The 20,378-nt window shown below is 32.6% G+C and overlaps 1 protein-coding gene across 1 annotated transcript in view; it reads left to right on the top strand.

Annotated features, from left to right (window-relative positions):
• LOC139526729 (uncharacterized) overlaps nucleotides 1–12,805 on the top strand; it is an 87,061-nt gene extending 74,256 nt beyond the window's left edge. Inside the window, exons 43-50 of the mRNA XM_071321892.1 lie at nucleotides 1,843–2,139; nucleotides 5,649–5,774; nucleotides 7,040–7,158; nucleotides 7,272–7,450; nucleotides 8,807–8,952; nucleotides 9,444–9,529; nucleotides 9,896–11,037; nucleotides 12,310–12,805. Of these exons, the coding sequence (XP_071177993.1) occupies nucleotides 1,843–2,139; nucleotides 5,649–5,774; nucleotides 7,040–7,158; nucleotides 7,272–7,450; nucleotides 8,807–8,952; nucleotides 9,444–9,529; nucleotides 9,896–11,037; nucleotides 12,310–12,805 (2,591 nt within the window). The remainder of the gene's footprint in view (nucleotides 1–1,842; nucleotides 2,140–5,648; nucleotides 5,775–7,039; nucleotides 7,159–7,271; nucleotides 7,451–8,806; nucleotides 8,953–9,443; nucleotides 9,530–9,895; nucleotides 11,038–12,309) is intronic.
• The last annotated feature ends 7,573 nt before the right edge of the window (nucleotides 12,806–20,378 follow it).

Here is a 20,378-nt window from a genome sequence, read left to right as displayed (position 1 = left end):
AGCTTTATTTTCTAGAATGGGAGATAGGATCTTCTCCAGGTACAGATGATGTCTTCCTCAGAATTATTTAGATTCCTATTAACTACAAGCTTTATTTTCTAGAATGGGAGATAGGATCTTCTCCAGGTACAGATGATGTCTTCCCCAGAATTATTTAGATTCCTATTTACTACAAGCTTTATTTTACAGAATGGGAGATAGGATCTTCCCCAGGTACAGATGATGTCTTCCCCAGAATTATTTAGATTCCTATTAACTACAAGCTTTATTTTACAGAATGGGAGATAGGATCTTCCCCAGGTACAGATGATGTCTTCCCCAGAAATATTTAGATTCCTATTAACTACAAGCTTTATTTTCTAGAATGGGAGATAGGATCTTCTCCAGGTACAGATGATGTCTTCCCCAGAATTATTTAGATACCTATTAACTACAAGCATTATTTTACAGAATGGGAGATAGGATCTTCCCCAGGTACAGATGATGTCTTCCCCAGAATTATTTAGATTCCTGTTAACTACAAGCTTTATTTTACAGAATGGGAGATAGGATCTTCCCCAGGTACAGATGATGTCTTCCCCAGAATTATTTAGATTCCTATTTACTACAAGCTTTATTTTACAGAATGGGAGATAGGATCTTCCCCAGCTACAGATGATGTCTACCCCAGAATTATTTAGATTCCTATTAACTACAAGCTTTATTTTACAGAATGGGAGATAGGATCTTCCCCAGGTACAGATGATGTCTTCCCCAGAATTATTTAGATTCCTATTTACTACAAGCTTTATTTTACAGAATGGGAGATAGGGTCTTCCCCAGGTACAGATGATGTCTACCCCAGAATTATTTAGATTCCTATTAACTACAAGCTTTATTTTACAGAATGGGAGATAGGATCTTCCCCAGGTACAGATGATGTCTTCCCCAGAATTATTTAGATTCCTATTTACTACAAGCTTTATTTTACAGAATGGGAGATAGAATCTTCCCCAGGTACAGATGATGTCTTCCCCAGAATTATTTAGATTCCTATTAACGACAAGCTTTATTTTACAGAATGGGAGATAGGATCTTCCCCAGGTACAGATGATGTTTTCCGCAGAATTATTTAGATTCCTATTAACGACAAGCTTTATTTTACAGAATGGGAGATAGGATCTTCCCCAGGTACAGATGATGTCTTCCCCAGAATTATTTAGATTCCTATTAACTACAAGCTTTATTTTACAGAATGGGAGATAGGATCTTCCCCAGGTACAGATGATGTCTTCCCCAGAATTATTTAGATTCCTATTAACGACAAGCTTTATTTTACAGAATGGGAGATAGGATCTTCCCCAGGTACAGATGATGTCTTCCCCAGAATTATTTAGATACCTATTAACTACAAGCATTATTTTACAGAATGGGCGATAGGATCTTCCCCAGGTACAGATGATGTCTTCCCCAGAATTATTTAGATTCCTGTTAACTACAAGCTTTATTTTACAGAATGGGAGATAGGATCTTCCCCAGGTACAGATGATGTCTTCCCCAGAATTATTTAGATTCCTATTTACTACAAGCTTTATTTTACAGAATGGGAGATAGGATCTTCCCCAGGTACAGATGATGTCTTCCCCAGAATTATTTAGATACCTATTAACTACAAGCTTTATTTTACAGAATGGGAGATAGGATCTTCCCCAGGTACAGATGATGTCTACCCCAGAATTATTTAGATTCCTATTAACTACAAGCTTTATTTTACAGAATGGGAGATAGGATCTTCCCCAGGTACAGATGATGTCTTCCCCAGAATTATTTAGATTCCTATTTACTACAAGCTTTATTTTACAGAATGGGAGATAGGATCTTCTCCAGGTACAGATGATGTTTTCCCCAGAATTATGGTTGGTATCACAGCATCAAAGAAAGCCTATATCAGAGATGGTAAACTGTGGATTGATGAGACGCCACTCAATGCTTCAGTTGGAGAATTTGCAAACACAACCTGGAGTAATGAGACAATGAAGGCTGCTAAAATGAACACCTTCTTCAACCTGGAGCCTGGTAAATGTGTCTATGTGACATTGTATGCTGTAGGGAGATCTCATCTGTCATCAACTGTTTACTCTAACCCATTATGTATTAAACGTAAGTAAAAAAATCATGAGTAAAAAATTAAAACATAGAATAACTCAGATGTCATGATGTTCAGCTCCAATTTCGAATGCTTTTAAAATTTTGATATGTTGTTTTAAAAAGGAGTTTAGAAGTAACAGGAGTTACTGGCCTTGGTTTTCATTGAAAAATTGCACTTTATGTTGTGACCATGGATGATGTTGAAAACTCCTTCTCAAGTTTTGATGTGTTCAATGGAGGTCAAATTTCATTTTTGAAGATTTCAGTTTTGGAAGTTTTGAGTTATTTTTTTCATTGTTTAAAAATATAATACTTGAAACTGCTCCAATGCAATAACTGTAGCACTATTCAACCTTTTGTTTGCAGTACGTTTTTGAATTAAAGATGCGTTTTTAAACAAAAAAGTAGAATGCAAATTTAGCTGAACATTTTCAATTTTTGCATTTTAAAAGATGTGGCCCTTGATTATATTATTAAGGCTATTTCATGTTTAATTTTCAGTACCTCAAACTATTTATTTAACATTACTCTTCCTAGTACCAAATGATGGTAATTTATTCAATGCAATTAACAAATCTGCACTTAAAAAAAAGATATGATTTGTACTTCCCGTCACGCATTCACGATGTACTCAATCAGAACCGATCCCCTCATGCATGACTTAATGAAAAAATGTAGTTTTTTGAATTATTAAGACGTCTATCAACACCGGACAGCGTACACGCCGCCAAAAACAACATTCATACCCATTGCCCTAAAAAAAACTAAATTTGAACTTGTAGGTCTGTAAATAGAACCATTTTAAAATTAAAATGTCACTTTTTTAGGCGATTTCTCGTGGGGCAACTGATTTTGTAAGTGTTCAACTCTACGTACAACAGTAAATGATACATGTATTTCTTCGTTAAAGTTTTCACCACAGCATAGCATTCTCTGATTTTTGGAAAATGACGCAGTCATTGTTCCATAACTGCCGACCTGAACTTCATTACATTGCTCTGCCTACCGCGCTTGGTTTCGTATTTCCTATTTTCCAAACAAACTGGAACCTGCTTGTGTTATCATTATGCATCGTTGTGTAGTATTAAACCAGCCAGGACCCAGTTTACACTGGTTTTTGCTTGTATTCCACTTCACTCGAACAAAGTGTTGTAGTTTGACGGGAACCAGTTTTAGAATTTGTAAACTACAAAACGTAATCGGTTATTGTTCATTCCGTTTTGGTGTTTCATACCGACTTATATGGTTTGAATAAGCTTAAGACCATTTAAACATTAATGTGATAGGTATATTAAAGATTGTTTTACAAAAGGATTGAACTGTTTTACTTTCAAAGTCGTACTATAGGGATATCTGTCATATACGGATTTCCACTCTCACCGGTTAATTTCTTCTTTTACACGTGCTTTGGAAACTTCCTGTTTAATCGCAAGTTTTAAAATTGTTTTTGAGTGAATTAAACTTATTTTAACAATCATGAAGCGTTCCAGAATCATTTTAAAGCAGTTTCTTCTTCTCTTTGATGATGGAAAATAGGTTTTCTCAAGAAAATACCGCAAACGATCGCAGAGGAATTGAAACGTACAAGTCAAGTCGGTACCTGGTTAAATTGGCATCTAGTCAAATCGGCACCTATTCGACGTCAATTCGGCATCCAATAATATTTGATATAATATTTTCTATTCAATTAATTAATTACTGTTACCAAGTACATAGTGAATATGTTGTTGTGTATTTCGGTAAACCACGAAACGAAAGTGAATATGTAGTGTATAAAGGTAAACAACGAAGTCCTTACCAAAGCTGTTGTTTTAACAATTAGACAATTTGTGTAATTGTAAAAACAAGTCAATTATTAAAATAAAATGGAAAACTATGAGTCCCTTTCAATAAATCAAACTTTCATGCCAAATAATTAGCAAATTTAAGGTGTTTGTTTTTCAGTAAAGTTTAAACAGCATTAAACCAACAATCCTGTAAAATGCTCAACTGGTTAAAATAATGCAGAAAAATACACAATATCTCATGTATTAGTCCAAATAATTATGACGTCTGGCAAGGCTATTTTATTATTTTTCTGGGACGCCTTCCTACGATGGTCAGGTGCCAATTTAACTAGGTGCCAGTTTGACTAGAATTCTTTGACAAATGTTTGAAACTATCTGAGTTTCATTAGACCTTTGATAGCAGTAACAAAAAGATTATTTACTTAATATTTTGTGGGAGAAGGGGGTTCAGACTGTGTGGCATCAGGTCTGTTTGTGCCCAATACATTTTCGCACCCTACACGTTCGCACATTCACACTCTACTCATTCACGCCCAATTTTAATTCAAATTCAAGTTGAATAATTGGAAAATTATGGTTGTTGTTTTAAATTGCTTTGGTGTAAATACTGAATGTATTTATAGCTTGGTATGAGTAAAACATTGAAGATTTTAAAGGAAAAAACACAAAAGATAATTGTTTTTAACAGCTTGGTCCCATTGATCTGAAACAACGAAACAATAAAACATAGAAACCAAAATATAGCAATCCACTAATATAACCAAAACATGATAAAATTTATTCAACACGCAGAAACAAACATAGTCAGAATCTCACTTCATTTTGAAACAAGTCAATGAAACAAGTTATAGCAATACACTAACCAAAACATGATTAAGAGTTATTCAACACAAAATAAAACGTTGACAAAATACCACTTTATTTAGAAAGGATTATTATTATTTTTAGCAATACCTTATCCAAAACATAATTAAGATTTATTCAACACAAAAAAAAAATTGCTGTCTCACTTTATTTTGAGACAATGACAACAATTATACTTATAAGAAAACACTTGCTTACATAGTTATTAAACACAAAACCAATTAAGATTGGGTGTGAACATGTAGGGTGTGAAAGTGAAAGGGGTGAAAATGAGTGGGCGCAAACGTGAATGGAAGCGAACGGACTCAGATTCAGACTATGTACCAGTGAGAAATATACAAGCCTTTCTACGGTATTTATTTGTACAATTCAGCTAGTCTTGACCTATTCATTTGTCTTAAAAAACCAGCCAGTTGTCACCTTCACTTCACACACACACACATATACGAATATCAATTATATGCTTACGATACATGTTGCATTGTTAAACTAATTACGGTATGTGAAAATCAAGACTTGCATAAAAACTATCCCAATATTAGAGACAGTGGCGTCATTTTTCTTCAGAGCTTTCAGCTCTTTGATTAATATTTTGATCAGGTGAATAAGAAAATTGAGATTTAGAAATGTACATACCTTTTGAAGCGGTGACAATTACTCCACTCAAGCACCACCGGAAAATCCTCTCACGGTTTTCATTGCAGAACCAAATGTTCTGCGTGTGTAGATTACCAGCTGTGATGTTGCTCATGTTAGTTCAAACCAGTATTTATCTTATTCTATAGGTCACAATTGGGTCATTGATAAAATAAATATTTTTATGAAAATTTTTAATCCATAATTTGAGCTGATTTTGGTTGTTTGTTTCAGGCACTAAAGATTCTGATCTGGAATTGGGAACACCAGACCAAAGAAAACGTAAAAGTAGCAAGCTTCATGGAGAAATACTGTTACAAGATACTACAACCAAAGTATCTGCTGATATTATTATCAAAGGTATGGTGGAAATATTTTGATTAAATTGTATCTGATGGTTTATGCCTAATCAGCACACTTGGGCTATATCACATGTACAGATATGTGAATGATCATAAATTTGTAATCAAAATATTGAATCTGTGTTTGTTAATGGGAAAAGAGAACGTATGATAAGACTTATATAGCTATTAGACTGGAACTTTATAATGTTTTCAATAAATGCGAGAGTTTTGAAGGTCTGAAGCAAATTTGGCAGACAAAATTAAAGAATATGAATACTTATTTCTTATGACGCAAGAATCTTGCAATTTGATGGGTTAATCACCCAGGTATAATAACACCCCACCTTATATCATTAGGGAATACAAAATAAAAACTGAATTTAAAAAAAGTATATAATCAATGGTAATTGTGAAAAAATGACAACAAGATAAGAATGAAATTTTTCAAAACTCTCAAAAATTAAAAAGGTCCAAAAAATAGTATTTGACAATGCAGAGCAAAGTCAGTGTTGAAAAAAAAATGTGTTGTGAACTTTCATAAGATTTTTTTTTAATTGATTCCCAGGTGTAGAAATAAGTAGAAGATAGCTTCATAAAAAATAATTTGTTGTCTTGGTGCAGTCCTGGGTGTAAAGAATTTTACAGCATTATTAAAAATTCATACACCTTCTTGCCTCCTCCTCTAAAGGTGTATAAATTTTCAACACAGTGTAAAATTCTGTTTACCCCTGATAACAGCAAAATAACTAATATTATATCTTATTAAATAAGGTCTTGAACATAATATGTTTATGGGGCATAAGCTGTAAAGTTAATCTTTTACCAATTTGAATCAAATTCTCAAATTTAATTTACAACACACTTATATATTTTAAATATTCTTAGTTAATGCCCATTTGAAGACTTTAATTAAGAAATTTATTACACTTCAAGTTCAAGGGGACAAAACTTATCTTCTCCTTATTACTTGCTTAACGCAGTGACAAATCAATTAATTCTAAAATTAAAATAAAAAATCAGTCTTTTTGTTAAACATGTTAAAGGTATCATTACTACCTCTGTGGATAATGTGGTGCCATTGAAATGATATTTTAATGTCGTGTAGCTATATATTGCCACTGAATGATTTTTTGAATTATAAAGATTTGTATATTGTTTTAGGTATAAATGTGACCATATTAGCAGGAATATTGAACCAGCTGATAATGGAACTGCAGCCTCAGCCAAATATACTAGATATCTTATAGACCCTCGTACTATATATATTGTATATTGTTTTAGGTATAAATGTAACCATACTGGCAGGAATATTAAACCAGACAGATGTAACAGCTGATTATGGAACTGCAGCCTCAGCCAAATATACTAGATATCTTATAGACCCTCGTACTATATATATTGTATATTGTTTTAGGTATAAATGTAACCATACTGGCAGGAATATTAAACCAGACAGATGTAACAGCTGATTATGGAACTGCAGCCTCAGCCAAATATACTAGATATCTTATAGACCCTCGTACTATATATATTGTATATTGTTTTAGGTATAAATGTAACCATACTGGCAGGAATATTAAACCAGACAGATGTAACAGCTGATTATGGAACTGCAGCCTCAGCTAAATATACTAGATATCTTATAGACCCTCGTACTAGGTGGGAGGATACATCTAGATTTCTTAGACATAGGTTAGTTATATGGCCAAGTGTAAGATATCTTAAAGACCCTCTTACTAGGTTGGAGGATACATATAATTTTCTTAGAAATAGGTTAGTTATATGGTCAAGTGTAAGATATCTTATAGACCCTTACAAGTGGGAGAATACATATTGTTTTCTTAGAATTAGGTTAGTTATATGGTCAAGTGTAAGATATCTTATAGACCCTCTTACTAGGTGGGAGGATACATATTGTTTTCTTAGAAATAGGTTAGTTATATGGTTAAGTGTAAGATATCTTATAGACCCTCTTACTAGGTGGGAGGATACATATTGTTTTCTTAGAAATAGGTTAGTTATATGGTCAAGTGTAAGATATCTTATAGACCCTCGTACTAGGTGGGAGGATACATAATGTTTTCTTAGAAATAGGTTAGTTATATGGTCAAGTATATATGCTTATTCATGATGTGTTGAAGGCTAGTATGGTTTTAAAATAAATTGGATTGAAATATTCCATGGATATTCACAAATGTTACCTTAACATTTACTGATTCTGTAATAATGATCGAAATTAATCAGGGTTTAAATAAATCTAACTAAATCAGGAACACAATAAAATAAAAAGAGAATTTATTTCAGTAAAAATGTAATTAATTGTCTTTTAATTGCAAGCAAGTCTTTCAGAAATTGTCCATGAATGTTTACACCATATAGAATGTTTATATGTACTAATGTGGTGTAATCGAGGTGTAACACTTCAATGAATACTGTTGCTATAAATATATGATCAACTTGATTTTCTGTGGAGAAAAAGCATGTTTGACACTTTGACAATTTGTCGGCATTTTCTACAGAACTACACATAAGAGCGTCCTGAAATTTGTTATCAGTCTGTATGTAAACATGCTATACCATATTATGCTTTTTCAAATGTACGGCTTTTAAACCTATTACAATATGCTACAGGCTAAGGTGTCATTAGTGAGCAATAGCTAACAATTATACATAGTGTATTTTCTGTAGCTTGGAAATAAGATATCCATTAATTGGTAGTTTAGGTTAAATTAGTATCTAATTTTCAATGTAAAGTGAATTTTTAAACCAATTTTTTATTTCATTAATCTTGAAATCCATCAATCACTCTGACAAATGAATAAGAGGAACTCTTCTTGATATGGCTTTAATCTTTTTTTTTAAATATTTTATGATTAGATCATTCTACATATGAGTTGGAAGGATAATTTAATTTACAAGTTTCATGTACATCTTTATGATCATTTATGTTTAGATAAGGGGGGATGGGGGTGGGGGGTTGAATGTTTTTTTTTTTTATAAATTTTCATATTTAAACAGATTGACAATCCAAGCTTTTATTTATTTCAGACTGAAGCAGTATGCTGGATTGATGTTTTACTTATCACCAACAACTTCAGTAGAAAGCTTGACAGAAATCAGTATCAATGTAAAGTTCGACAGCAGTTTATTTGATACAAACACAGAAATTCCTGTCCTGGTTTATTGGGATAACTGTAAGACATATATATATTAAGTAGGAGTATTTTTGCAATAAGAAATTGTCATGCCTCTTTCCATGGTTTAGTGATTAAAATTTAGGTTTTTGCCTTTATGGTAAATATATAGGTTCTTTTTGGTGTCAATACTACACTGAATTTTACACTTTGTTTAAGATGCTAATAATATAGACCAAATATAACTGTTATAAAACTCAAGATGTACCAAAAAGGCAAAAACTATCAGCAGTAGTTACTTGATATTGGCCTCAAAAGCATGGGTGAAGATGCATAACATTATGCATCAATTTTTCGATGACTATCAATATTAGATCAAATGTATTTTATAAAATCTTTAGAATGATCGAGTCGCACTAATTTGATGTCTTTTCAAAGTTTATTGATAAATTACAAATGTTTCATTCTCATGTTATTTTCTCAAATTATCTTTTAAAACATGTTTTATATGACTTCCCTTATGTTATGCCTGATATTTTGTATTTCAACAGTTCAGGAATCATGGAAGCACCCATCTGACACTTGTAATAATGTAACAGATAAAACAGACTTCGTCAACAAAGTTTTCACTACACAGGTTAGTAGATGTTTCATAGATCTCTATTTATCATTCCTTTGACTTAAATCATTCAGGATGAACCTTTTAATTAATAAATTTATGTTAAAATAATAATGTAAAAATATTATTTGGAAAATAAAGCTTGCTGTTAGGTGTGAGCCAGGTCCCTGTGTTGAAGATCTTAATTTGACCTATAATGAATTACTTTTACAAATTGTGACTTGGATGGAGAGTTGTGTCATTTGCACATCTTTGTATATCTATTTGAATTATTTGTGAATGAAATCCATCAATTCTGTAGAAATCTTAGTGGAATAAAATTGTAGGAGCCTGACTTGCCTCTTCTAAACAGTGTTTGATAAACAAATGTTCTTATCAATTTAGGCATGCAAAGAAGTATTCTCAAAGACAACTTCAACAAGAAAGAAAAGATCAGTACCCACCAGTATACCATTACCCAGAATGTGGTCATTAATGGTGATGTCTAGGAGAGCACCCAACACACCACCTCGTATCACTACATCAGAACTATTTGTGAGTGAAGACATGGATGACCTCCAGGACAACAATGGACAAAGAGTAATACAGTATGAGGACAGTGAATCAGATGATGTGGAATTCACAATTCTCCAGCCACCATTCCATGGACAAGCCAACATTACATCAGATGGAACAGTTTATTATCTTCCAGATAGTAATTATAATGGAGCTGACTTTATTATTGTTAAAGTAGTAGAAACAGGACTATTGCCTCCATTCCATCCACTGTCTGCTACCAGAAATATAACAATTAACATTGCCCCTATAAATGACGCTCCAATGCTTTTGCCGTTTGAATCAGCTTTAAAATTTGAAGAAGTAGAAGTTCCTGGTAAAGGTTTGAATTCAGTTCAAATTTTATTGGATGGAAATGTTACAAAGAAGTATGAATTAGGACATGTGACTTTCTTAGATGTTGACTTTGTTGACCCTTCAATTACTGAAATAAACTACACAATGAGAATAAACAATACTTTACTCAGTAACTTTACCTTTGAACCTGTTCAGTTTCATGGCATACTTAAAAAGAAGTTAAAACTGAGTCTCTCAGTTGACAAAACATTCTATGGGAGAACAGTTTTTACAGCCAGAGGATACGATCAAGCCAGATTCACAACCAAAAATATAGAGGTCAATGTTTACATCTTGATTGCCCCCTGTGTCCATGGTAACTGCCTGAACAGAACCTCGACTGAATGTAATGACGTTGAACGAGCTTCCAGTTTTGAGAAATATTCCTGTAAATGTGACCGTGGTTATACTGATGAGTGGTGTCAGACAGATATAAATGAATGTGATCCTAATCCCTGTTCTGTGTTCTATGATTGTGAGGATTTGATTGGGTACCAGAAATGTAACTTGAATGTGGTCAAGACGATCTTGCTGACTCTGGCAGTTTTACTGACTCTGGTTATGTGTTTCATGTTAATCAGACGATTCTACAAGAAGAAACGACCAAACAAAATAGACCCTGGATCTAATACATGGTATGTTCGAGTCTTTATGTATCAGGTATTATGCTTTGCCTATATGGTCTCAAAGGATAGGTGGATGATGTGCCATCACATTTACCGGTAGTAGAATTGTTATTGTCATTTTCTGTGTTTTCATTATAAAAAAAAATGATGGCTGAGAAAATACCTCACCATCCTGAAAATATCCTTTAAATAGCTATTAAAGAAACCATTTTTTTCATTAAGAGTGGAACAGTTTACTGTTCTCCTCCATATGGGCTTTGGTTTGTCCTGCGGTATTGCTTCTGTTTTTAACATAACATATACTTTGTGATTGATAGTTGTTAGCTTTATGACCTAAACCTTTTTTGAAAGACAGCGTTATACTCCCCCCTTTTTTATGCCCCATTTATTTATGGGCATTATGTTTTCTGGTCTGTGCGTCCTTCCGTCTGTACGTTCATCTGTTCATTAGTACGTTCGTTCGTCACGCTTCAGGTTAAAGTTTTTGGTCGATGTAGTTTTTGATGAAGTTGAAGTCCAATCAATTTGAAACTTAGTAAACATGTTCCCTATGATATGATCTTTCTAATTTTAATGCCAAATTAGAGATTTAATCCCCTTTTCATGGTACACTGAACATAAAAAATGATAGTGCAGATGGGGCATCCTTGTACTTGGGACACATTCTTGTTATCATTATAATCATGATCATCAGTCAAACCTGTATGAATATTTATAGTATTAGTCTTAAAATGTTCCTTTTTAAATATTGTATACAATTCATTAACAAAGATTGCTACTATTTCCAAAAACCAAAAATTTCATACAAAATTAAGAAATGACATTCAATGAATCATATTGAGATGAGATCACATCCAACCAAGTTTCGATTAGCTGTTTTTTTATATCAATATCTAAACAAAGTTACTTGTAATCCTGACAATAAAAATGATAGAAACTAGTAACCACAACTTTCATAATAAAAAAGTACAGAAAACTTAATAAAAAACGATATCTATTAAGCCTTTTATTGTGTAGTTCTATCAAAAAGTAGTTTAAATGTTTTATAAGTAATTCTTTGACACTTGTGATCACTGCTGTTTAAAAATAAATGAAATTGGTTAAAATGCTACCAGACTTTGAGTAAATGATAAGCATGATCAATATACATGTTAATTATGTCTCTGTTAATTTCTTGTTCAATATAATTGCTTTGCTATTTAGGAAAAGCAAATTTCAGGAATATCTGTGTAATACCTCACTTTGCAATACCTTTGTTTCATGATTCTAATTTATTCTCAGGAGTTTTGGGAGTGAGGACTTAGGTCAGAAGAAAGGAAGATTTATCAGACCAACATCAGCAAGTTCAACTGAAGATCTTGTTCCCTCCTGTACAGTTAGAGACATCAATGTTGACATTGGAAAACATCTTATCCCCTTATGTACAGATAGAGAAACTAATGTTGGCAATCGTCAATCATTTGAGGAGAAAGTAGATACCCACACAGAGAACACCTCTGAGACTGGAGATAGAAATGTGTTGTTATCAGAGAAAACCATCGATAGTCTTACCAAAACACTGGAGCCTATCTCTACCTTGACTGCAACGATTGGTCTTAAGGCGCCACACCATAAGCCATTAAGAATGAAGACTGGTGAGAACCATACCGACACAAAACCAAACTATAGGTTTTCCAGATATCTTGTTGACAGCAGTCTTGATAAATCTGGACAATTGAAAATTATTGTTCCTCCCAAAATTTCTTCAAAAAACCAAACCAAAAATGACCAAACTTAAGAAATTGATTCCAGGAAGGGAGCTAACAAACTATAAGATGTAACCTAATTACTGAAAGCTAGTGTTATGTGTGTAAAAGATTTTTGAACAAAGAAAGATAAATGTAAATAAACATGACAAAGACACTGAAGATTCAAAAGTATTTTTTGTATCCCTCTTACTGTTATTTTCATATAGAATAAAGTAGATTTAGATGTATTGAATAGATATAATGTATTGATGAATTTGCCTTATTTCATTGGCACCATGAATTGATTGAATTTTTTATACGCCTGTCAAATTTTGACGGGACGTATTATGGTATACAAATGTCCAGTGTCTGTCTGTCTGTCTGTCTGTCTGTCCTTCTGTCCGTCTGTCTGTCCGGCGTAAACATGTCGCACAGTAACTTGAGAACGACTTATCCAAATTTAATGAAACTTAATATAGGTGTTTCTTATGATGGTCAAATGATCTGTGTACTTTTTGGTGAAAATTTGATTAACACTTTTTGAGTTACGGCACTTTGTAACTAAAACAGGGGTGTTTTTTTTTCACATGTCGCACCATAACTCAAAAACCATTCTTGATTATTGCTTAAAACTTTACACACTTCTTAGTTATATTAATCTTAATATTTGTATACTTTTTGGTGATGATTCAAAATTCCGTTTTTTGAGTAATGGAGTATTTTGTAAAAAAGGGGGAGGTTTTTTTTACATGTGGCGCCGTATCTGAAAAATGATTTATGATTATTGCTTGAAACTTTACACACTTCTTTGTTATATTAATCTAAAGATCTGTATACTTTTTGGTTTTGATTCAAAATTTTATTTAAGTGATATTTAGTTTTTTGTAAAAAAAAAAAAACGGGGGGGGGGGGGGTTTACATATCCCGCCGTATCTCAAAAACAATATATGCTTATTGCTTAAAACAATACGTCGTGCATATTATGCGCTCATGGCGCAGCTGTTTATTACCTTTACTTGGGATCTAGACTTATAATGGACCATTCATGATTGTATTTATACTAACGTCACGGTACCCAAATTGCACCTATTTAGCAAAAAAAGCAGTGGAAATCTTACAAGATTTGCTAGAGACTAAACCATTTGTATTTTTATGATTTGATACTATGCACTTCTTTCAACATAGGTAAAAATATTTAGATATACACAAAACGTTTACAGTATTTATCAACAGATGAAGTGTTTACTGAAAAAGCAAAATGTACGAAAACGTCATCTTTTTTAAAATTAGCAAATACAATATGTTACAAGTATCCATTTCTTAAAAAATGAAGAATAAGCATGGACTAATATCCAATTGTTCAAAATACTTGAAGAAATTAAACAAATGCTCTGTTACTTGACTTTTGACGATGCAAATTTAAGCATAGATGCAATTTGGGTACTCCTCATTACAGAGTCATTGATAGTTTGTGGGTCAGTAAAGACTAATTCTCTATGATTCCATATGGATTCAAAATTAAATTGGTGAAACCATATAGTAAGTAATGATACATCTACAAAATAAACGCATAATGAAAACTTTTATCTAAAGCATAAATAAATGTAGGTTAAAATACTGTCAAAAGAGGTGCAATTTGGGTACCCTCACGTTATATATGATGAGGCGTTTGCCAATACACCTTAATTTAATATAAAAAAATATAGATCATGCATTTACCAGTGCTGCAAACCTGAAATTACCTCACCAGAGACAAAACGACCGAGAAGTTTTCAACTAAAGGTCACCATATGGCCTTCAACAATGAGCAAAAGAAGTATCACATAGTCCGCAATAAAAGGTTTCAAAAAGACAAAATGTAAAACATGTTCAAACGAGAAAACTAACAGCCTGATTTATGTACAAAACAAAGAACAATAAAACAAATACGATAAACAGTGTCATGAATGTTTAGGTTTTTTAATATTTGAAACCAATTTTTAGCTCAACTGAGCTTTATTTATCACTTGGTGTCCGTCGTTGTCTGTTGTCAGTAATTAACTTTTACAAAAATGTTCTCCGTAAACTACTTGGCATATTTTAAACAAACTTGGCCACAATCATCATTAGGGTATCTAGTTTAGAATATGTGTCTGATGATACGGCTTGCTAACCAAAATGACCGACATGGCTAAAAATTGAACATATTGGTAAATTGCAAGTTATGTCTATTTTGGAAATCTTTATGAATACAGGCGAGGATCCTGAGCTTGAAGCAGGGGGTGGGGTGGGGTTGTGAGAAATGTTTTTGAACACTAGAGAAGTTTTCTTGTTATACCAAACCATATGTTTTTCAATAAATGGCACACTTTTTGTTCATCCGGCATATGGTTACTCTAAATAAACTTTTGATTAGTTTAATTATTTAATTACAGATCGTATCTACCCGTTTTGCAATTGCTGTATCACCCTTGCATCAAATAGAGAAAATCTGACTGAGCTGAAATGTTTAGAATGTTGAGCACTACCAATTGTCTATAAGTCAAAACTATCAGACGAATTTTAATATGAGCTATTGCCCTTAAATGATATATTTTACTATTTGTTTTCTTTTTTGCCTATTTTTTAAACTTTAATAGATAAAGAGAAACTTTGATTCGCAAAACTGCTCAGCAAGACAATTTCTACGAAGAAGTCTGCATCATCAAAATCGTTAGTTGGCTCCTTGTTAGAGTTATGGCCTTTGTAGATGATTTTACCAATTTTATTGGCGTTTTTGCCTTATGTCTTAAACATTATAATAGAAAGAAAGAAACTTAAACAAACAAAAACGTTCAGCAAGACAAGTTCTATAAATTAGTCATCATAGTCTTGTGACTCCTTATTCAGTAGAGTTATTGCTCTTTGAAGATGATTTTTACCCTATCAACTTCACAAATAATACACAATTAAAGCTAGCTATAAAACCAGGTTTAAACCACCATTATCTACATAAGTAAATTTCTGTTCCATGTCAGTAATATAACAGTTGTTTTCCATTCTTTTTATGTATTTGCGCTTTTGATTTTTTGATTTAATAAAGAACTTTCATATTTTCTTAGGAGTTCGTTTTTTTGTTTGCTATTTTACTTTCTGCTACCTGGACCATGTAATGTTGTTCTTTTTTGCCTGTATTTGTAATTCTAATGCAACAACGTTTGTAACGTTCATTTAGATTGGATAACGTCACTTTCTTACATGGCATAAATTGACAATTGATGCTATGGGACGTACGCGCAAGCGCAGACGGCATATGACAGATTTTAAATACATGTTTTAACGTTGTTTTCTGTCAGTTTCATTAGAATGGAGATAACAATATTGTATTTTAAGCTCCGACGGCATCAATTTGGGATTTGATGGTCGCAAATACCCGTTTACTGTCTCCGCTAACGCGTCGCCAGTAAACTTAATTTGCGACCATCAAATCCCCAATTGATGCCGTCGGAGCTTAAAATACAATACAGTTATCTCCTAAATCAATTTTCATCGGATGAGACGGGTGTTTTTGAGATCTATGATACTGTCCAATAGTTTTGGTTATTGCAGTTATCATTTTTATGTATAAGTAAAATTCCATCACTAACTAAGAAGGCCACCATTTTGAAAACTAATTTTTTTTAATGTAATTTCTCACAAAATAAACATGAAAAAAAAGTAAAATCACAAAAATACTGAACTTTTCGGAAAGTCCATAATCACATGGCAAAATCAAATGACAAAACACATCAAAAACGAATGGACAAGAACTGTCATATTCCTGACTTGGTACAGGCATTTTCAAATGTAGAAAATGGTGGATTAAACCTGGTTTTAAAGCGCTAAACCTCTCACTTTGATGACAGTCTCATCAAATTCCGTTATATTTACAATGATGCGTGAACTAAACAGACATAATAAATAAATAAAGGCAACAGTAGTATACCGCTGTTCAAAACTCATAAATCCATGGACAAAAAACAAAATCGGGATAACTAACTAAAACCGAGGGAAACGCATTAAATATAAGAGGAGAACAACGACATAACACTAAAATGTAACACATATAGACAAAATCCCACGAGAATAACAAATATAACATATATATATAACATCAAAACCAAATACATGAATTTGGGATAGACAAGTACCGTGACACGTCTTATCGCAATGTGAATTTACACTCAAAAATAAGAGAAAACAAACGACACAACGTTATAATGTAATACACACAGAAACGAACTATAATATAACAATGACCATATTCCTGACTTGGTACAGGGCATTTTTAAAGGAAAAAATGGTGGGTTGAACCTGGTTTTGTGGCATGCCAAACCTCGCACCTTAATGGCCATGTGAAATATAACATCAAAATGACAACACAGGACTACAATATAAATAAATTGGAGAACACAATAGACAAAGAATCACACGAACAACAGCCAATAAAAGGCAACAAGTTCAAAATTTTAATACGCCAGAAGTGTATTTTGTCCACACAAGACCTATGTGTGACGCACAGATACAAAAGTTTGAAAGCCGAAACGAGTACAAAGTTGAACAGCATCGAGGACCAAAAGATCAAAAAGGTTGTGCCAAAAACGGCAAGGGTTTTCCGTTAAGTTACCAGAAAATCCCTATAATTTAGAGTAATTTATACTTTTGCAAACAGTAAATTTAATAAAATGAATATTCAAAAGATGTACATGATAAAGCTGAAGTATTAACTAATTACAGGAAACAACTGAAATACATTTACATAACCAGACATTTGAAACACAAAAGTAGACACATCCGAATACGTTTAAACCTCTACGCCAAGTGACGTCCTATTTGAAACTGAAAAATGACGAAAAAATGACGTCATTTGAATTAGTAAAACAGAGCATCAAAAAATGAAAAATGACGAAAAAATGACGTCATTAGAATTAGGATTAATTTAAGATTATATATTTGAACTAAATACTGATATTGCATTTAATAACAAAGCACATTTTAATTCTTATTAATATAAAACTGAGGTAGCAATTAACTATATTATAAAACTATGTCAGGTTTGTTATGAATCTAACTTCAAACGTAAAATGTCGTACTGATTACTTTGAACGAAATCAAATCTGATAAATGAAGGCGGTGATTAATTTTCTTTACCATAACACAGAAATATAATAGAAAAGACGTCAACATAAATAGTCAAAATATGGGTATAGCAGTCATCATCGTGTAACAATTTTAACAGAACACAAAACACATCTATCTACAAACACATTCATTGATTCGCGTGTCTGACGTCAGAAAATTGTATAAGTCACATAAATTTGTCGTTCGATGTATATATACAAACAATTTTAAAATTTCATATGGGCAATGTAAGCATTAGTATGGCGTTCATTATCACTGGACTAGTATATATTTGTTTAGGGGCCAGCTGAAGGACGCCTCCGGGTGCGAGAATTTCTCGCTACATTGAAGACCTGTTGGTGACCCTCTGCTGTTGTTTTTTATTTGGTCGGGTTGTTGTCTCTTTGACACATTCCCCATTTCCATTCTCAATTTTATTATACAGGGTTAAAAAATCAAAGTATGTAAGAATTAATTTCAGAAATAGACCGAGATTTAGAATAGTCCAAAAGTTATATAGAATTTAAAAGAATCCACAAATAGTTCATTCCACTACGCGATTGAATAATTTTGACGTTTGTGTTTCAACGTATTTTCTAATTCATAATAGAAATATATCACAATGACATATACTGGAACAATATCATATTGACGAGATCTTTTAAAGTACACACTCACGTTATAAGAACCAAAGAAACACAAAAAGTCGCATATACAAAACAAACCACCAAAAAACGAAAGATAATAAAAACACATTGACAGGATGTTTAAGTACCGAGCCACGTTAAATGGATATCACATAAAACAATCCAACAGTAAAAGTAATATTAATAATAGAACAAAGACAAATGAAAGAACAATATAACACGTTGTTAAGATGATATACAACATCAGTACGCAGAATCTATACATCAAGACCATCATGTATTATTTGTGAAGTTGATACGGAATATTTATCAACAAAGTCTTGGTACCTTCCGATGAACTTTTTTTTAGAAAAAGGACAAGACGTTCTTTGACATACCCCTTGTTCATCAACTTTCTACTCAGACACTGATGACGTTTTTCAATATCTGAGTAGGAACTGCAAGCTCTTGAATATTGATTTTGTCTCGAAAGTCATATTTTGAGACTTGATATGTAGTATAAGAATGACTGGTGATAAAAACCGTTGTGTTGATTGTATACTGTTTATTTTCGACTTGTGCATTTGAATGTCTATTTGGTATCCTTCGTCCCTCTGTTAGAAGTATATGTAATGGAGTTTTGTGGAATCTTATGACTCCTCACATTTATTGCTCAACACATAGCTTTATTGTCGAGCCTTCCACTTTAGTCGAAAAAGCGAGACTAAGCAATCCTACATTCCGTCGGTGTCGTCGGCGGCGTCCACAAATATTCACTCTGTGGTTAAAGTTTTTGAAATTTTAATAACTTTCTTAAACTATACTGGATTTCTACCAAACTTGGACAGAAGCTTGTTTATGATCATAGATAGTATCCAGATGTAAATTTTGTAAAAATAAAATTCCATTTTTCCCGTATTTTACTTATAAATGGACTTAGTTTTTTCTGCGGGGAAACGTACATTACATTCACTCTGTGGTTAAAGTTTTTAAAGTTTTAATAACTTTCTTAAACTATCCTGGGTTTGTACCAAACTTGAACAGAAGCTTGTTTATGATCATAAGATAGTATCCAGAAGTCAATTTTATGAAAAAATAAATCCATTTTTTCCGTATTTTACTTTTAAATGAACTTAGTTTTTCTGCGGGGAAACATTACATTCACTCTGTGGTTAAAGTTTTTAAAATTTTAATAACTTTCTTAAACTATCCTGGGTTTGTACCAAACTTGGACAGAAGCTTATTTATGATCATAAGATAGTATCCAGAAGTAAATTTTGTAAAAAGATAACTCCATTTTTTTCTGTATTTTACCTCAAATGGACTTACTAGTAGATTTTCTTCCAGTTAACATTACATAAAGTCTGCAGTTAAAGTTTTCAAAACATTTATTAGATTCATTTACTATCCTAAATTTTTATCAAACTTGGACAGAAGCTTCTTACAATCATAAGATAGTATCAAGAGGAATATTTTTATTGATTTTTTTCCTCATTTTTGTTAAGCCTGCGATTTACAGCAAAAGTAGGCGAGACACTGGGTTCCGCGGAACCCTTACAAATTTTTATTTGATGTACTAATTTGATCGTGTGCTAATTTTATTATTGTCCGTTTAAAAATTTTGAAATTATTAAGAAACTAAGGTTTCAACTTCCTCAGGCAAAGTTGGCTTTAGATGAATTTGGCTATTTAATTTTTTTACATATAGCTCTCCAATGGTTTCGGTACTTATCCATCTTCGGATTTCAAATGTTTAGCTTTGAGCGTTCCTGATGAGGGTAAGTCCAGAAAAGCGCTTCGGACGCAAGAAATTTTTAAACGTGGTGTTTTCAATTCTTTTATCACCCTTCTTTAGACTAAAACGTTTATGCTGCAATAG

This window comes from Mytilus edulis, chromosome 6 (genome assembly GCF_963676685.1).
Source record: "Mytilus edulis chromosome 6, xbMytEdul2.2, whole genome shotgun sequence".
NCBI lineage: Eukaryota > Metazoa > Mollusca > Bivalvia > Mytilida > Mytilidae > Mytilus > Mytilus edulis.
Note: the sequence above shows the minus strand (reverse complement) of the source record. Positions and strands in the feature narration are given on the sequence as shown.